Below are 15,609 nucleotides of genomic sequence, written 5' to 3' on the forward strand. Positions count from 1 at the left end.
GAGCCCAAGAACTGTTCTCTAAACACAAGTGTGCTAAAAAAGGCACTTAATGTGCCACAAAATTGCACTTGGATGTGGTCAGCTGTAGTTCTCTCCAACAGGAGAAAATAACACCAATAAACGATCCTTATCCCTTCGAGCCAGACGGCCACAACAAAGGTCGGGGAACTAGTGGTCCACCCTTTGCTAAAGCCATTGGAGACCCAACATTGCTCCCAGCATCCTCCCAAGCAGAACTAGGAGCCATCTAGGTTGGCTTCCCTCACGAGAAAAGAGAGCCATGGGTTTTTTATGGGGGGAACGGAACCTGATGGCTAAACTCCCCTGAACCCTACCTAGACCCATCAGGAAGGTAACGGTAAGGGAACCGCATCCTGACAAGTCCTATTGACTAGGACACATGTGCAAAGGGTGACACGCAAGTGAAAACAATTAAATAATGAAGATGTTTCTAGTGTAATACTAGCCGGACCTTCAACCAAGAATTCAGACATTCTCCATCCTAGCCAGAGGACCGGAAAAGGGTGTGTGCTCAAAACCACTGAAAAGCTGAAGTGCGGTACATGGTTACATAGGTTGGAAAAAAAGACCTAGGTCCATCAACCTTTTAAAGCGCTGCAATGGCCGGGAATCAAACACGGGTCTCCCACTTGGCGGGCAAGAATTCTGCCACAGAACCATCAATGTTTTGAACAAATCTGCACAAAACAAGGGGGTTTCCCCACATCCAGTGAGTTAGGGCAATCCAAGGTCACCACTCCTCGGGCACCTCAAGCTTACTTGACCTAATGACCTAATTTCTGAAGGAACAGGGTCTCCAGGGGACGATTATGTAATCCACCCAGCATACTGCCCAGCCCACCGTACCCAGTGTGCATAATATACTGATCTTCTAGGGTGGCTCAGGTCAAAGCTGCCTTTTTGAGCGGTTCTACCCTTGTTTTAGCCAAAAAAAAAATTAAAATTGATGTGCCATTGGTCCACCAGATCCTTGCCAGAAATGATGGCTGTCAACATTGGCATTAAAGGAATGTTGGATTGGAGTTCTCAAGGGATTCTGGTTGTTCTTCTCTAGGAAATCCAGCTGGAAAAGTATGCAAATTAGTTCTCCAGGCTAAATAAAATTGTCTAATGCAACGATAAATTGCTACCATGTAAGTCAGTGTCTGACCCATTAAAGTGCCTCGAAACATGACAATGGATTTTAGCCAACGTAAGTCACCCATCTGTAGACAACTGTTTCGATTTCTTGCTACTTATTGATGCAGAATGATGTTCCATTGATGGACCAGAACCTTGGCAGGATTGATGGATGTCCACACCAGCATTGAAGGAACATTGGATTGGGGTACTGGTTCTCCTCATTGAAGTCCAGCCGTGATTAGGATTCTAAAAGGTAATGGTGAAAAATACTCTCCGCCAGGCTGAAGAAGACTTTCTGATGCTTCCTATAGGTCACTACTGGGTAAGTCAATGTGTGACCCATGAAAGAGCTAAAGGATTTTAGCTGAACCAGAGAAGCCCATCTCTAGACAACTGTTTCATGTTCTTGCTCCACATTGATGCAGACCAGGTTACCAGTTGGCTGGATGAGGTGCCATTGATGAACCAGAACTTTACCAGGATTGATGATCATGAACACTGCCATTGAAGGAGCATTGGATTGAGGTACTGGTTCTTCTCCTGGAGAACCAGCTATTATGCAAATTAGCTCTCATCCAGACTTGCTTGTTATAGGTCTGAACTCTATAGGTCAATATCTGACCCGTTAATGAAAATCTGTTACCAGGTTTCTGCTGTGTAATCCAAGAGCAGCACTATGCACAGTGTACACATGCTCAAAAGTATGTTTGAGACCCCTAACAAACAGACAATCCCTGCATGTGTTACAGCTGTCGAACATCCCTGAGACATGCAGCCACGGGGACTCGAACATATTATTCGAGCATGCCGGTTAGCACCTGAGCATGCTGAGATAACACCTTATCCGAGCTTCGCTCATCAGTAATAACAACCATTACAACACCTCTTCAGCATTAAAATGTTTTTGTTTTTTTATTTTCTATGGAATCTAGTAAGATTACTATAATGTTTGGCGTTCCACTGAAAGGTTAGATGTTTCCTTCTGACTAAGGAATGCTTCTCTGCGGATTATTATTCCTAATTTCAGACTGCGAATTCCAGTCTACTTTCGTCACCAGTCTATATTCAGCATGTTTCCTCAAGATAACTTTGATCAGTGCTGGGCTTTGCCAAATCTTCATGGTCTTAATTTTCCGGGATGTGCTCATTACGGAGCGCACTGCGAGGTCTGTTTTAGGCAGCGGGGCAGGAAACCATTGGCAGTTTCTACAGAGTTCTAACAGTTTGAGGTAGAAATGAAGGATATTCGCTTTGTCGGTACATCGCCGACGCTGTTATTAAAGGGTTACTCCTACCTTTATAAATGGATATGGTCAGGTAGCGCTTGTAAATACAAGCAATTTTTCAATTTACCCGTTATTAAAATTTGAAGACATTTTTTAGATATTAACATGTTGTTTTTGTTTATTATTGGTGCCATCAAATGGTAAAAAAAAAAAGTGCAATTCTACCATTGTTTTTTTTTTTTGTGGGTTGTTTTTTACAGTGTTCAGTGTGCAGTAAAAATGACCCGGCAATATGATTTGTCACGTCAGTACGATTACGACAATACCAAACTTTTATAGTTTCTTTTTATTACTATTATTTTATTTTTAATTTTTTTTTTTAAATTTTTATACATTCTTTATTTCAGTTATTATTATTACTGTTTTTTTGCTTTTGTAAAAAAATATAAATACAACATTTTTCATCTCCATTTTTTTTTTAACCCCTTTCTGCCATTAGACGTGCTATTCCGTCCATGTGGGGTGGGCCCTACTTCCTAAGGACGGAATAGTACGTCATAGGCGATCGGCCGCGCTCACGGGGGAAGCGCGGCCGGGTGTCAGCTGCTTATCGCAGCTGACATCCGGCACTATGTGCCAGGAGCGGTCACGGACCGCCCCCGGCACATTAACCCCCGGCACACCGCGATCAAACATGATCGCAGTGTGCCGGCGGTACAGGGAAGCATCGCGCAGGGAGGGGGCTCCCTGCGGGCTTCCCTGAGACCCCCGCAGCAACGCGATGTGATCGCGTTGCTCCGGGGGTCTCATACCTTCCTACCTGCAGCAAGTCCCGGATCCAAGATGGCTGCGGATCCGGGTCCTGCAGGGAGGGAGGTGGCTTCACAGAGCCTGCTCAGAGCAGGCACTTGGTAACGCTGCAGCGCTGCATGTCAGATCAGTGATCTGACAGAGTGCTGTGCAAACTGTACTGTCCCCCCCTGGGACAAAGTAAAAAAGTAAAAAAAATTTTTTACAAGTGTGTAAAAAAAAAAAAAAAAAAAAAAATATTATTCCCATAAATACATTTCTTTATCTAAATAAAAAAAACAAAACAATAAAAGTACACATATTTAGTATCGCCGCGTCCGTAACAACCCGACCTATAAAACTGTCCCACTAGTTAACCCCTTCAGTAAACACCGTAAGAAAAAAAAAAAAGAGAGACAAAAAACAACGCTTTATTATCATACCGCCGAACTAAAAGTGGAATAACACACGATCAAAAAGACGGATATAAATAACCATGGTACCGCTGAAAGCGTCATCTTGTCCCGCAAAAAATGAGCTGCCATACAGCAACATCAGCAAAAAAATAAAAAAGTTATAGTCCTCAGAATAAAGCGATGCAAAAATAATTATTTTTTCTATAAAATAGTTTTTATCGTATAAAAGCACCAAAACATAACAAAAATGATATAAATGAGGTGTTGCTGTAATCGTACTGACCCGAAGAATAAAACTGCTTTATCAATTTTACCAAACATGGAACGGTATAAACGCCTTCCCCAAAAGAAATTCATGAATAGCTGGTTTTTGGTAATTCTGTCTCACAAAAATCGGAATAAAAAGCGATCAAAAAATGTCACGTGCCCGAAAATGTTACCAATAAAAACGTCAACTCGTCCCGCAAAAAACAAGACCTCACATGACTCTGTGGACTCAAATATGGAAAAATTATAGCTCTCAAAATGTGGTAACGCAAAAAATATTTTTTGCAATAAAAAGCGTCTTTCAGTGTATGACGGCTGCCAATCATAAAATTCTGCTAAATAACCCGCTATAAAAGTAAATCAAACCCCCCTTCATCACCCCCTTAGTTAGGGAAAAATAAAAAAATTAAAAAAATGTATTTATTTCCATTTTCCCATTAGGGTTAGGGCTAGGGTTAGGGCTAAAGTTAGGGTTAGGGTTTGGATTACATTTGCGGTTGGGAATAGGGTTGGGATTAGGGTTAGGGGTGTGTCTGGGTTAGAGGTGTGGTTAGGGTTACTGTTGGGATTAGGGTTAGGGGAGTGTTTGGATTAGGGTTTCAGTTATAATTGGGGGGTTTCCACTGTTTAGGCACATCAGGGGCTCTCAAAAAGCGACATGGCATCCGATCTCAATTCCAGCCAATTCTGCGTTGAAAAAGTAAAACAGTGCTCCTTCCCTTCCGAGCTCTCCCGTGTGCCCAAACAGGGGTTTACCCCAACATATGGGGTATCAGCGTACTCAGGACAAATTGGACAACTACTTTTGGGGTCCAATTTCTCTTGTTACCCTCGAGAAAATACAAAACTGGGGGCTAAAAAATAATTTTGGGGGGAATTTTTTATTTTTTATTTTCACGGCTCTGCGTTAGAAACTGTAGTGAAACACTTGGGGGCTCAAAGTTCTCACAACACATCTAGATAAGTTCCTTGGGGGGTCTACTTTCCAAAATGGTGTCAGTTGTGGGGGGTTTCAATGTTTAGGCACATCAGTGGCCCTTCAAACGCAACATGGCGTCCCATCTCAATTCCAGTCAATTTTGCATTAAAAAGTCAAATGGTGCTCCTTCCCTTCCGAGCTCTGCCATGCGCCCAAACAGTGGTTTACCCCCACATATGGGGTATCGGCGTACTTAGGACAAATTGTACAACAAGGTTTGGGGTCCATTTTCTCCTGTTACCCTTGGTAAAATAAAACAAATTGGAGCTGAAGTAAATTTTTTGTGAAAAAAAGTTAAATGTTAATTTTTATTTAAACATTCCAAAAATTCCTGTGAAGCACCTGAAGGGTTAATAAACTTCTTGAATGTGGTTTTGAGCAGCACCTTGAGGGGTGCAGTTTTTAGAATGGTGTAACACTTGGGTATTTTCTATCATATAGACCCCTCAAAATGACTTCAAATGAGATGTGGTCCCTAAAATAAAATGGTGTTGTAAAAATGAGAAATTGCTGGTCAACTTTTAACCCTTATAACTCCCTAACAAAAAAAATTTTGGTTCCAAAATTGTGCTGATGTAAAGGAGACATGTGGGAAATGTTACTTATTAAGTATTTTGTGTGACATATCTCTGTGATTTAATTGCATAAAAATTCAAAGTTGGAAAATTGCGAAATTTTCGCCATATTTCCGTTTTTTTCACAAATAAACGCAGGTAATATCAAAGAAATTTTACCACTATCATGAAGTACAATATGTCACGAGAAAACAATGTCAGAATCACCAGGATCCGTTGAAGCGTTTCGGAGTTATAACCTCATAAAGGGACAGTGGTCAGAATTGTAAAAATTGGCCCGGTCATTAACGTGCAAACCACCCTTGGGGGTAAAGGGGTTAAAGACCCATACATTTGGAGAGGATGATTTTATTGATACTATTTAGCGTTACTTATGATTTTATGATTGTTGTTTTTTTTCTCCTGCATTTATCCCAATTGCTGCTGCTTCACTGACGGTAGACCAGTGTTCCCAAAGTAATGCTCCTTATCCCCCTTGGTAATAAATGGGCCAGGCGCGACGTCATGCGGCCCAATAATCGTAAGAGGCACCTAGGATGCTGGGCGCAGAAATGAAGACTGTCCTGGTCCGACTGTCGCTGGGCAGCACAAATCTTTTTTGCTCAATCCTAATTACTATTTTTATTATTTTCTACGTTTGTTTGTTACTGTATGCTGTTACTATTCTATTTACAAGTCTCCTAACTTTTTCCTTTTGCAGGTGGTGGTGGTAAAAGGAAAGGGAGGAGTAAAAAATGGAAGGAAATTCTAAAGTTTCCACATATCAGCCAGTGTGAAGAATTACGCAAACAGCTGGGTGAGTAGATGCACTCCTCCTCTATTTGTAGGGATATATTAAGAAGGGCACGTGCGCCTCTCCAGTCTGGGGTGGAGGCAATGATTATGGTAATATTGGGCTGGGTTGCTGCTGCTGGATCCCTTGGGCCTAGATTGCAATAAAGGCCGTATTTGGGTCCAGGCCTAGATCTGTCAGACGAGACATTTAGACAGTAGGTACCAAATTGTACCGTTGAAGGTTAAGAGGAAATCACCTGCACATGAAATGCCATCATGGACATTTAGAATGGCCAATGAGGCTTAAAGGAAATCTGGTCTCCGGACTAGTCCTGATGACAGGTTCCCTTCAAAGTGTAGGCTTCCCTCATTTTACAGCTTATAAACACACCATACAACATTTCTAAGGAACTTTGCAAATATATTGAAAAAAAAATACTAACCTTGTAGATCCTGTGTAATAGTCCGCAGAGACATTTACAGTTCAGGTGGTTGTGCTTGGAAACTGTCAGTAAGCTTGTTGTGCAATTTGGTAAAAGTGGAATTTTATGAATCTGTCTAAAAAAAAATCTAGGAAAGTGAAGCTGCTGAGAGAAAAAGAAAAAGACTCCAAAATACAAAACCCAATAAAAAAAAGGAGCTAATTAGAAGATTAGAGAAACGACGGTGATGAATCCGGGGCCTTTATCAGTGGACGATCAGCTTCACACATCTGCGGCCGCCCGCCGGTGTGCGTACAGACCGGTGGACGCGGGTCTCTGCGCAGACACTGAATCAGCAGAGAATGCCTGGAGATTTTAGGTCTGTAGACGTCATCTTTAACGGGAAGGAATTTGGCTGCTTCTTTGCACAGAATAGGATAAAGAAGTCTTGAAGGATCAGCAAGAAATAAAAAGATGGATATTAGTCTAATGGGACTGTGACTCATCCTGTAGAAAACATTGTGTTTGCTTAAAGCGAATTCACGAGATCATGGAGCGACTGTGTTGTTGTCCATGTCGCCATCATCTGTCTAGATCAGAGGTGGACAATTCATTTTCCTGAGGGGCCACATGAGAGACCATGACTGGAGGCCGGACCAATAGGCCGAAATTAATTCTGCTCAATATTAATATTAACATATTAATTACAATTACCGTAATATTTGTATAAAATATTTATATCACTTAATATTAATAAGAATTAAGTATGCTGACATCACCTTAAAGGGACACTGTCACGTGAATTTGGAGGGAACAATCTTCAGCATGGAGGCGGGGTTTTTGGGTGTTTGATTCACCCTTTCCTTACCCGCTGGCTGCAATATTGGATTGAAGTTCATTCTCTGTCCTCTGTAGTACACGCCTGCACAAGGCAATCTTGCACAGCGCAGGCGTGTACTATGGAGGACAGAGAATGAACTTCAATCCAATATTGCGGCCAGCATGCAGCCAGCGGGTAAGGAAAGGGTGAATCAAACACCCAAAAACCCCGCCTCCATGGCTAAAGATTGTTCCCTCCAAATTCAGGTGACAGTGTCCCTTTAAATACCTGTGAAGATCTCAGGTTGTGGGTTGTCATCATCACCTTGCCATGTTAACAGTGCTACTATTTTTTATTCTTTACATCCATGGTCTTACAGTAATTCCCGGGTAGATGGTCACAATGCAGTGTCCCCCAGTCCACAAGATGCCATCCTGGCTGGGGCCAATAGTTCACTGCCCCCGAACCAACTTTTGGTTGGCCCACAGGTTTTGTATCCCCCGCCAGTGTAGTCTGTAGTCGCAGTCCATTCTCCATACCACGACTGTAGCACATGTCTCCCGCTCCACCTGGCAACAATGAGATTCTGGTTTGGCTATTATCCTATGTCATGTGACAAGGCTCGTTAAAGGGTCGACATTGACTGTTAGGATTGCTACTTCCAATAGTTGGCACTAGAGTTCTAGTCCTCTTCCTCTCTGAAGAGACAATTTGCATATTTCCCAGAGGAGCATTGCGGCTTTAAGTCTCCTCACCTCGACATGCTTAACATGTCACTCTCCGCAAGGAGAAACGATACTTCTTGGATCCCTGTTTAAAAACAGTCAGTGAAATATTTTACCTCACAAAATGAATCCTCTGTGATCCTCTGCTGTAATGTCAGTATTGTCTTTTGCTTCCTCCCCTGCCCAGGAGATGTGTTATACTCCTTACACGGTCAGACAGTTTTTTAAATTAACTTTCCTTAGTGGGAAAACCCCTTTAATATGACCGGCTTCCTCTGCCTGTAGACACGTCGCCCATCTGCCGGCGGGATCAGCCGAATGCTTCACTGCATCTGAGTGTAATGCATGCAGGCGCAGTAAATCAGACCACCGCCATCTTTGGGCAGACAGATAGCGGCGGTCACCTTAAAACTGCCCAGGCGCGCCTCCTGTACAAAGATGGCTGCAGTCAGTGAATCATTCAGCTGATCCCGGCGGCGGCGTGTTCGCGACAGTGTTCCGCTGGTGGTACTGTGCAAGAGGCTGCGTACGGCATATACAGTGTGTATGTGTGGTGGGTACGGCGTATACAGTGTGGTGCGTAGTGCAAACGGCATATACAGTGTGTGTGTGGTGCGTATACAGTGTGTGTGTGTGTGGTGGGTACGGTGTATACAGTATGGTGCGTATACAGTGTGTGTGTGTGGTGGGTATGGCGTATACAGTGTGGTGCGTATACAGTGTGTGTGGTGTGGTGGGTATAGCGTATACAGTGTGGTGGGTACGGCGTATACAGTGTGGTGCGTATACAGTGTGTGTGTGTGGTGCGTACGGCATATACAGTGTGTGTGGTGCAAAACAAACCCAAACACCAGTATTATGGATGCACCAGGGAGACCCATAGGGGTGGAGCTGCATATTCATCACTGTAATGAGCGGCACCACGTGACCGCTCATATAGGACAAGCTGCGACGCTGAGAGGCAGCATCGAAGGAGCTGGGTGAGTATTTTATTTCCAGCGTGCGGGTGCACAGGGGGTGGGAGGGGGGAGATTACCGGGAACTTTATTTTAACAACAACAAAAAACCCTGATTTTTCATTCCTTCTCTCCAGCGAACGCTGCTTGGGAGAAGGAATGAATTCCAGATTCAGCACCCAAAGCAGGGGACAGCGCTTACTGTAGCGCTGTCTCCTGCATGGTCCATGTGGTACCCAGTCGCCACTCGTGCGGCACATGGCTGCCACACGTGTGCCACACTGATGTGCCACGTGAGCACACGGACACGGATAACTCCAGTACCGATTTTTCAAGTACCGGAATTATCTGGACGTGTGAGACTGGCCTTAAAGGGGAATCATTACCTTGCACATGCCCATTGGTGGCACTTATATGAATTGGGTTTACTTTTATTATACATACTGTCCTGATTCGCACAACAGTCTGTTTTATTTTAAAAATTATTATTTTTTATTATTTTTTTCTGTATTGCTACTATCTAATATATAATTGCCTAGAATACTACTTCCTGCAATTTGTGCCAACTTCCGTGGCTTTGTCCGGAGCTAATGTCTGGAGCTAATGTCCGGAGCTAATGTCCGGAGATAATGTCCGGAGATAATGTCCGGAGATAAGTGACGTCAACAGTGTCCAGTGTCTGATTGGTTGCCGCCTGCTGCGAGCGACCAATCAGAAACGTGCCGTACTGTGACACACTCCACCCGCCATTTTGGTGTGATTTTTGAATTTTTACCTCACAGCAAGTTTCTACTGCGTGGAGGTGGGCCCAGTGACGTTGCTCTTCAAGCTCCTGCCGAATTTCGTCAAAAAAATGATAATACCATTTACCAAAACTATATATATTTAGTTGTGAAGTGGTTCAGTGACATTTTCACACCAATTTTGAACTTTTGTTTGGTGTTTTCTCCATATACTGCCTATTATTTTTGTTCTTTCTTACTATTATTTATTAATTATTTATTCAAATGTAAGAATAATACAAAGTATCTATGGTTTCTAGACTCCCGATTCTTTAGAATCGGGCTGCCATCTAGTTAGTTAATAAAGATATTATTTTATAATCCAGTTTGGTCTCCCTAGTGCATCCATAATACTGGTGTTTGGGTTTGTTTCTGGTCATGAGTGGTTTCCACTTTTCTTTCTTGTTTTAACACCCAGGGCAATCACTACTATTAATATATATTAATTTTATTGTTTTTTACAAAATCTTTTATAGTTTTATATTGTTCCTAGGTGATTCAACTTTATCTAGTGTGTGGTGCATACGGCATAAACAGTGGGTTTCTGTGTCTGTGGTGCGTACGGCATATACAGTGTGTGTGTGGTGCGTACGGCATATACAGTGTGTGTGTGGTGCGTATGGCAAATACAGTGTGTGTGTGTGGTGCATACGGCATATACTGTGTGTGGTGTGTGCGGCATATACAGTGTGTGTGGTGTGTGTGTGTGTGGTGCGTACGGCATATACCGTGTGTGTGTGTGGTGCGTACGGCATATACAGTGTGTGTGTGGTGCGTATGGCATATACAGTGTGTGTGTGTGGTGTGTACGGCATATACCGCGTGTGTGTGTGTGTGTGTGTTGCGTACGGCATATACCGTGTGTGTGTGGTGCGTATGGCATATACAGTGGGTTTCTGTGTGTGTGGTGCGTACGGCATATACCGTGTGTGTGTGGTGCGTACGGCATATACAGTGGGTTTCTGTGTGTGTGGTGCGTACGGCATATACCGTGTGTGTGTGTGTGTGGTGCGTACGGCATATACAGTGGGTTTCTGTGTGTGGTGTGTACGGCGTATACAGTGTGTGTTGCATACGGCAAATACAGTGTGTGTGGTGCATACGGGGTATACAGTGTGTGTGTGGTGCGTACGGCATATACAGTGTGTGTGTGTGGTGCAAACGGCGTATACAGTGTGTGTGGTGCGTACGGCATATACAGTGTGTGTGGTGCGTACGGCGAATACAGTGTGTGGGGCATACGGGGTATACATTGTGTGTGGTGAGTGTGGTGCGTACGGCATATACAGTGTGTGTGTGGTGCGCACGGCGTATACAGTGTGTGGTGCAACAGCGTTCCGCTGGTGGTACCGCACAAGAGGCTTGTACCACCATCAGTTTCCATATTGTGGAATATCTTTGGAATGCACTACCTAGGTTAATACGATTAATCCCCAATCCCCACAGTTTTAAGCGTGCCCTAAAAACTCATTTGTTCAGACTGGCCTACCGCCTCAATGCATTAACCTAACGATCCCTGTGTGGCCTATTTATAATAAATAAAAAAAAGAAAAAAGGTTCCTCGCATCATGTTCTCATACACTTTATGCAGTTAATAGCCCTCTGTGTCTGTACTGCTACATACTTAGGCAGGTAACTGGTTCATGCAGCTTTACATGAACACCCGAGCCTTACACTATGGCCGGTCCGAATAACTAAAGCAATTGTTACCATCCACCTCTCGTGTCTCCCCTTTTCCCCATAGTTTGTAAGCTTGCGAGCAGGGCCCTCATTCCTCCTGGTATCTGTTTTGAACTGTATTTCTGTTATGCTGTAATGTCTATTGTCTGTACAAGTCCCCTCTATAATTTGTAAAGCGCTGCGGAATATGTTGGCGCTATATAAATAAAAATTATTATTATTATTACTGCAAACCGCAGGTGCGTTTTCTGCCAGAAGAGGCAGAATCCACACCAGAAATTCCTAAGCCTAATCCGCAACGTGTGCACATAGCCTAAGGGGTTGACTAAGGTGGTCAGATTTATGGCTCTGGAGATTTCCAGTATGGGAGGCTATGGATCTGTTTTACAAAAAATTAGGCCTCTGCTGAAGGTTCATAAGAAGGTTGGACAAAGTCTTGTACCTCTCTGATGTCTTCAGCTTCAGAGATGCCCGTTTGTCTGCAACAAACTTTTCCTACATCCATGATCTTTTTATTACAAACAAACTTCCCTTCCTCGCTATCACCGAAACCTGGCTCACCCCCTCTGACAGCCTCTCCAGCTGCACTTTCGTATGGTGGATTCCACCTTTCCCGCACACCCCGCCCCAGCAGAAAGCATGGCTGAGGAGTTGGTATTCTCCTGTCACATAACTGTTCTTTCATCCAAATCCCACAGCCTCCCTCTGTTACCCTCTCTCCCTGCGATGTACACTTTGTTCATCTATTCCCCCAACCAACCTCCAACTGGCTGTCATTTACCGCCCTCCCAGGGCCAGCCATCACCTTCTTCGACGACTTCACCACCTGGCTGCTTCATTTCTTCTCCACTGACATCTCCACTATCATCATGGTTGACTTCAACATCCCCATTGACACTTCTCTCTCAGCTGTCGCTAAATTTCTATCTCTCAATTCCTCCTTCGGCCTCACTCAATGGTCTTCTGCAGCCACTAACAAAGATGGTGTCACGATCCCATCAGGGGGTCGTCAGTGGACGGCATGATACTCAAACAGGATGGAAATGGGGAGAGGAAGGCCCTACCTATAGGGAATAAGGGATGGACACCCCCCTGAGCTCAAACCTGAGCCTGTCCCTGCACTCCTCTAATGCCCTAAGTGGGTCCTCCCCCCCACCACCACTGTCAGGAACCTCATCCCTCGCAGTCACCTAGCAGTGCCCTGACTAGTGCACTGGCTGGCAAGGGCGCTAACCTCAACACTGCAGATGGAACAATACAGGGGACAGTGACAAACACGCAATAGACAAGGAAAAAGCATCAAACTTAGCTTAATAGCCTTCTCTGTTGCAAAGCACTTCACAGCAGAAGAAAGGCACCCAGACCAAGAATTCCACGAAACCAGCAGATTCACCACTGCACCCAGAGAGCTCCTTACTCCAGGCTTAGTCAACATAGATTGCTCTATCACCGACAGTCAGCTCATGCGTCAGGTGACTATTTAAAGGATAGTGGGAGTGGTCACCACCCACATCAGCTGACCGAGTAATTCTACAATTGCAGTACACAGCCAGCTAGGGAAACTGACATTAACCCCTCATGGCCTGAAAGGAAAAAATCTACGTTTAAATTAAAGGGACTCTGTCACCTGAATTTGGCGGGACTGGCTTTCGGTCATATGGGCGGAGTTTTCGGGTGTTTGATTCACCCTTTCCTTACCCGCTGGCTGCATGCTGGCTGCAATATTGGATTGAAGTTCATTCTCTGTCCTCCATAGTACACGCCTGCGCAAAGCAATCTTGCCTTGTGCAGGCGTGTACTATAGAGGACAGAGAATGAACTTCAATCCAATATTGCAGCCAGCATGCAGCCAGCGGGTAAGGAAAGGGTGAATCAAACACCCGAAAACTCCGCCCATATGACCCAAAACCAGTCCCGCCAAATTCAGGTGACAGGTTCCCTTTAAAGTGGAAACTGAGCTGCCACGCATCCAAAAATGGATCGTGACAGATGGCAACACACTGGACCTCATCTTCACCCGCCTCTGCTCCCTATCTAACCTCTATAACTCACCTCTCCCTCTTTCTGACCACAACCTACTCACATTCTCTTCCCTCTCCTCTCCAGGTCCACAATCCCCCCCCACAAACTTGCACACCCTCGCTGAAATCGTAAACGCCTCGATCCACACTCACTCTCTGAATCCCTTCTCCCTCTTACAGACACAGTTATTAGTCCTTCTCTATATAGGTTCCACCTAGGACACACATTTCTCCCATCTCTTTAACCCCTTACTAACATCGGACGGAAGAGTACGTGCTGACGTCTACCCCCGCTTTGAGGTGGGCTCCGGCAGGGAGCCCACCTCAAAGCCACGACATGTCAGCTGTTTTCAACAGCTGACATGTGCCCGCAATAGGCGCGGGCAGAATCGCGATCCGTCCGCGCCTATTAACTAGTTAAATGCCCCTGTCAAACTCTGACAGCGGCATTTAACAATCGCTTCTGGCCATCGGGCTGGAAATACGCGCACTGCTGACCCCCCGTCACGTGATCCGGGGTCAGCGGTGCGTCGGCATGACAACCAGAGGTCTCCTGAAGACCTCTATGGTTGTTGATGCCGGATTGCTGTGAGCGTCACCCTGTGGTCGGCACTCATAGCAATGCAGTAATTCTACTACATAGGAGGGACCTGAGCATCGCCTCTATGTAGCAGAGGCGATCGAGTTGTGCCAGCTTCTATCCTCCCATGGAGACTATTAAGGCATGCCAAAAGTTAAGAAAAAAATGTGTTTAAAAATATAAATAAAATAAAAATTATAAAAGTTTAAATCGCCCCCCTTTCGCTCCATTCAATATAAAACCGTTAAAAAAAAAAAAATCATCAAACTTACACATATTTGGTATCGTCGCGTTCAGAATCGCCCGATCTATCAATAAAAAAAAGGATTAACCTGATCGCGAAACAGCGTAGCGAGAAAAAAAAGTCGAAATGCCAGAATTACGTTTTTTGGTTGCCGCAACATTGCATTAAAATGCAATAACGGGCGATCAAAAGAACGTATCTGCACCGAAATGGTATCATTAAAAACATCAGCTCGGCACGCAAAAAATAAGCCCTCAACCGACCCGAAAAATAGAGACGCTACTGGTATCGGAAAAGTGTGCTTTTTTTTGTTTCTTAGCAAAGTTTGGAATTTTTTTTTCACCACTTAAATAAAAAATAACCTAGATGTGTTTGGTGTCTGTGAAATTGTAATGATGTGGAGAATCATAATGGCAGGTCATTTTTAGCATTTAGTGATCCTAGCAAAAAAGCCAAACAAAAAACAAGGGTGAGATTTCACTTTTTTTGCTATTTCACCGCACTTGGAATTTTTTTCCCGTTTTCTAGTACACAACATGGTAAAACCAATGGTGTTGTTCAAAAGTTCAACTTGTCCCGCAAAAAATAAGCCTTCACATGAACATATTGATGGGAAAATAAAAAAGTTATGGCTCTGGGAAGGAGGGGAGCGAAAAACGAAAACGCAAAACCGAAATAAGCTCCGGGGGTTAAGCAACTGTAAACACCTCGCTTGTAGAAGTCAACAGGTTGCTCCAAAAGCCACGTTGTGACTTCGGTAACCGGAGTATCATCATCTGGAAAATGCTTGCCCTTCAGAAATAATTTCATTGTTTGAAAGAGGTGGAAGTGCGATGGTGCGAGGTCGCGTGAATAAGGGGAATGCAGTAGAATTTCAAAGCCACAGGAGCAAGCTTCCATTTGTGCAACATGTGAGTTGTGAACTGTTGCATTGTCTTGCAGAAGGCGGACATCTTTGGTGAGCATGCCACGTCTCTTGGCTTTGATGGCCTCCCGCAATTTCTGCGGTAGTGAAGCATTGTAAGCCCCAGTGATCATGGTTCCCTTTGCTAGGAAATCCATCAATACTAATCCTTGCTAGTCCCAAAATACTGTGTGAGCATGACCGAGGGTTGGGCACCTGCCTTCTTTGAGGCGGTGAGTCATGATGCTCCCATTGCATCGACTGGACTTTCAGTCTCAGGATCATAGTGATGGTCCCAGCTTTCAT

General features: G+C 44.3%; 1 protein-coding gene across 1 annotated transcript in view; it reads left to right on the plus strand.

The window, feature by feature from the left end:
- The window catches only part of LOC138677043 (G protein-coupled receptor kinase 5-like), a 90,518-nt gene that overhangs the window by 35,471 nt on the left and 39,438 nt on the right, over positions 1-15,609 (plus strand). Inside the window, exon 2 of the mRNA XM_069766854.1 lies at positions 6,096-6,191. Within this exon, the coding sequence (XP_069622955.1) occupies positions 6,096-6,191 (96 nt within the window). The remainder of the gene's footprint in view (positions 1-6,095; positions 6,192-15,609) is intronic.

This window comes from Ranitomeya imitator, chromosome 4, assembly GCF_032444005.1.
Source record: "Ranitomeya imitator isolate aRanImi1 chromosome 4, aRanImi1.pri, whole genome shotgun sequence".
NCBI lineage: Eukaryota > Metazoa > Chordata > Amphibia > Anura > Dendrobatidae > Ranitomeya > Ranitomeya imitator.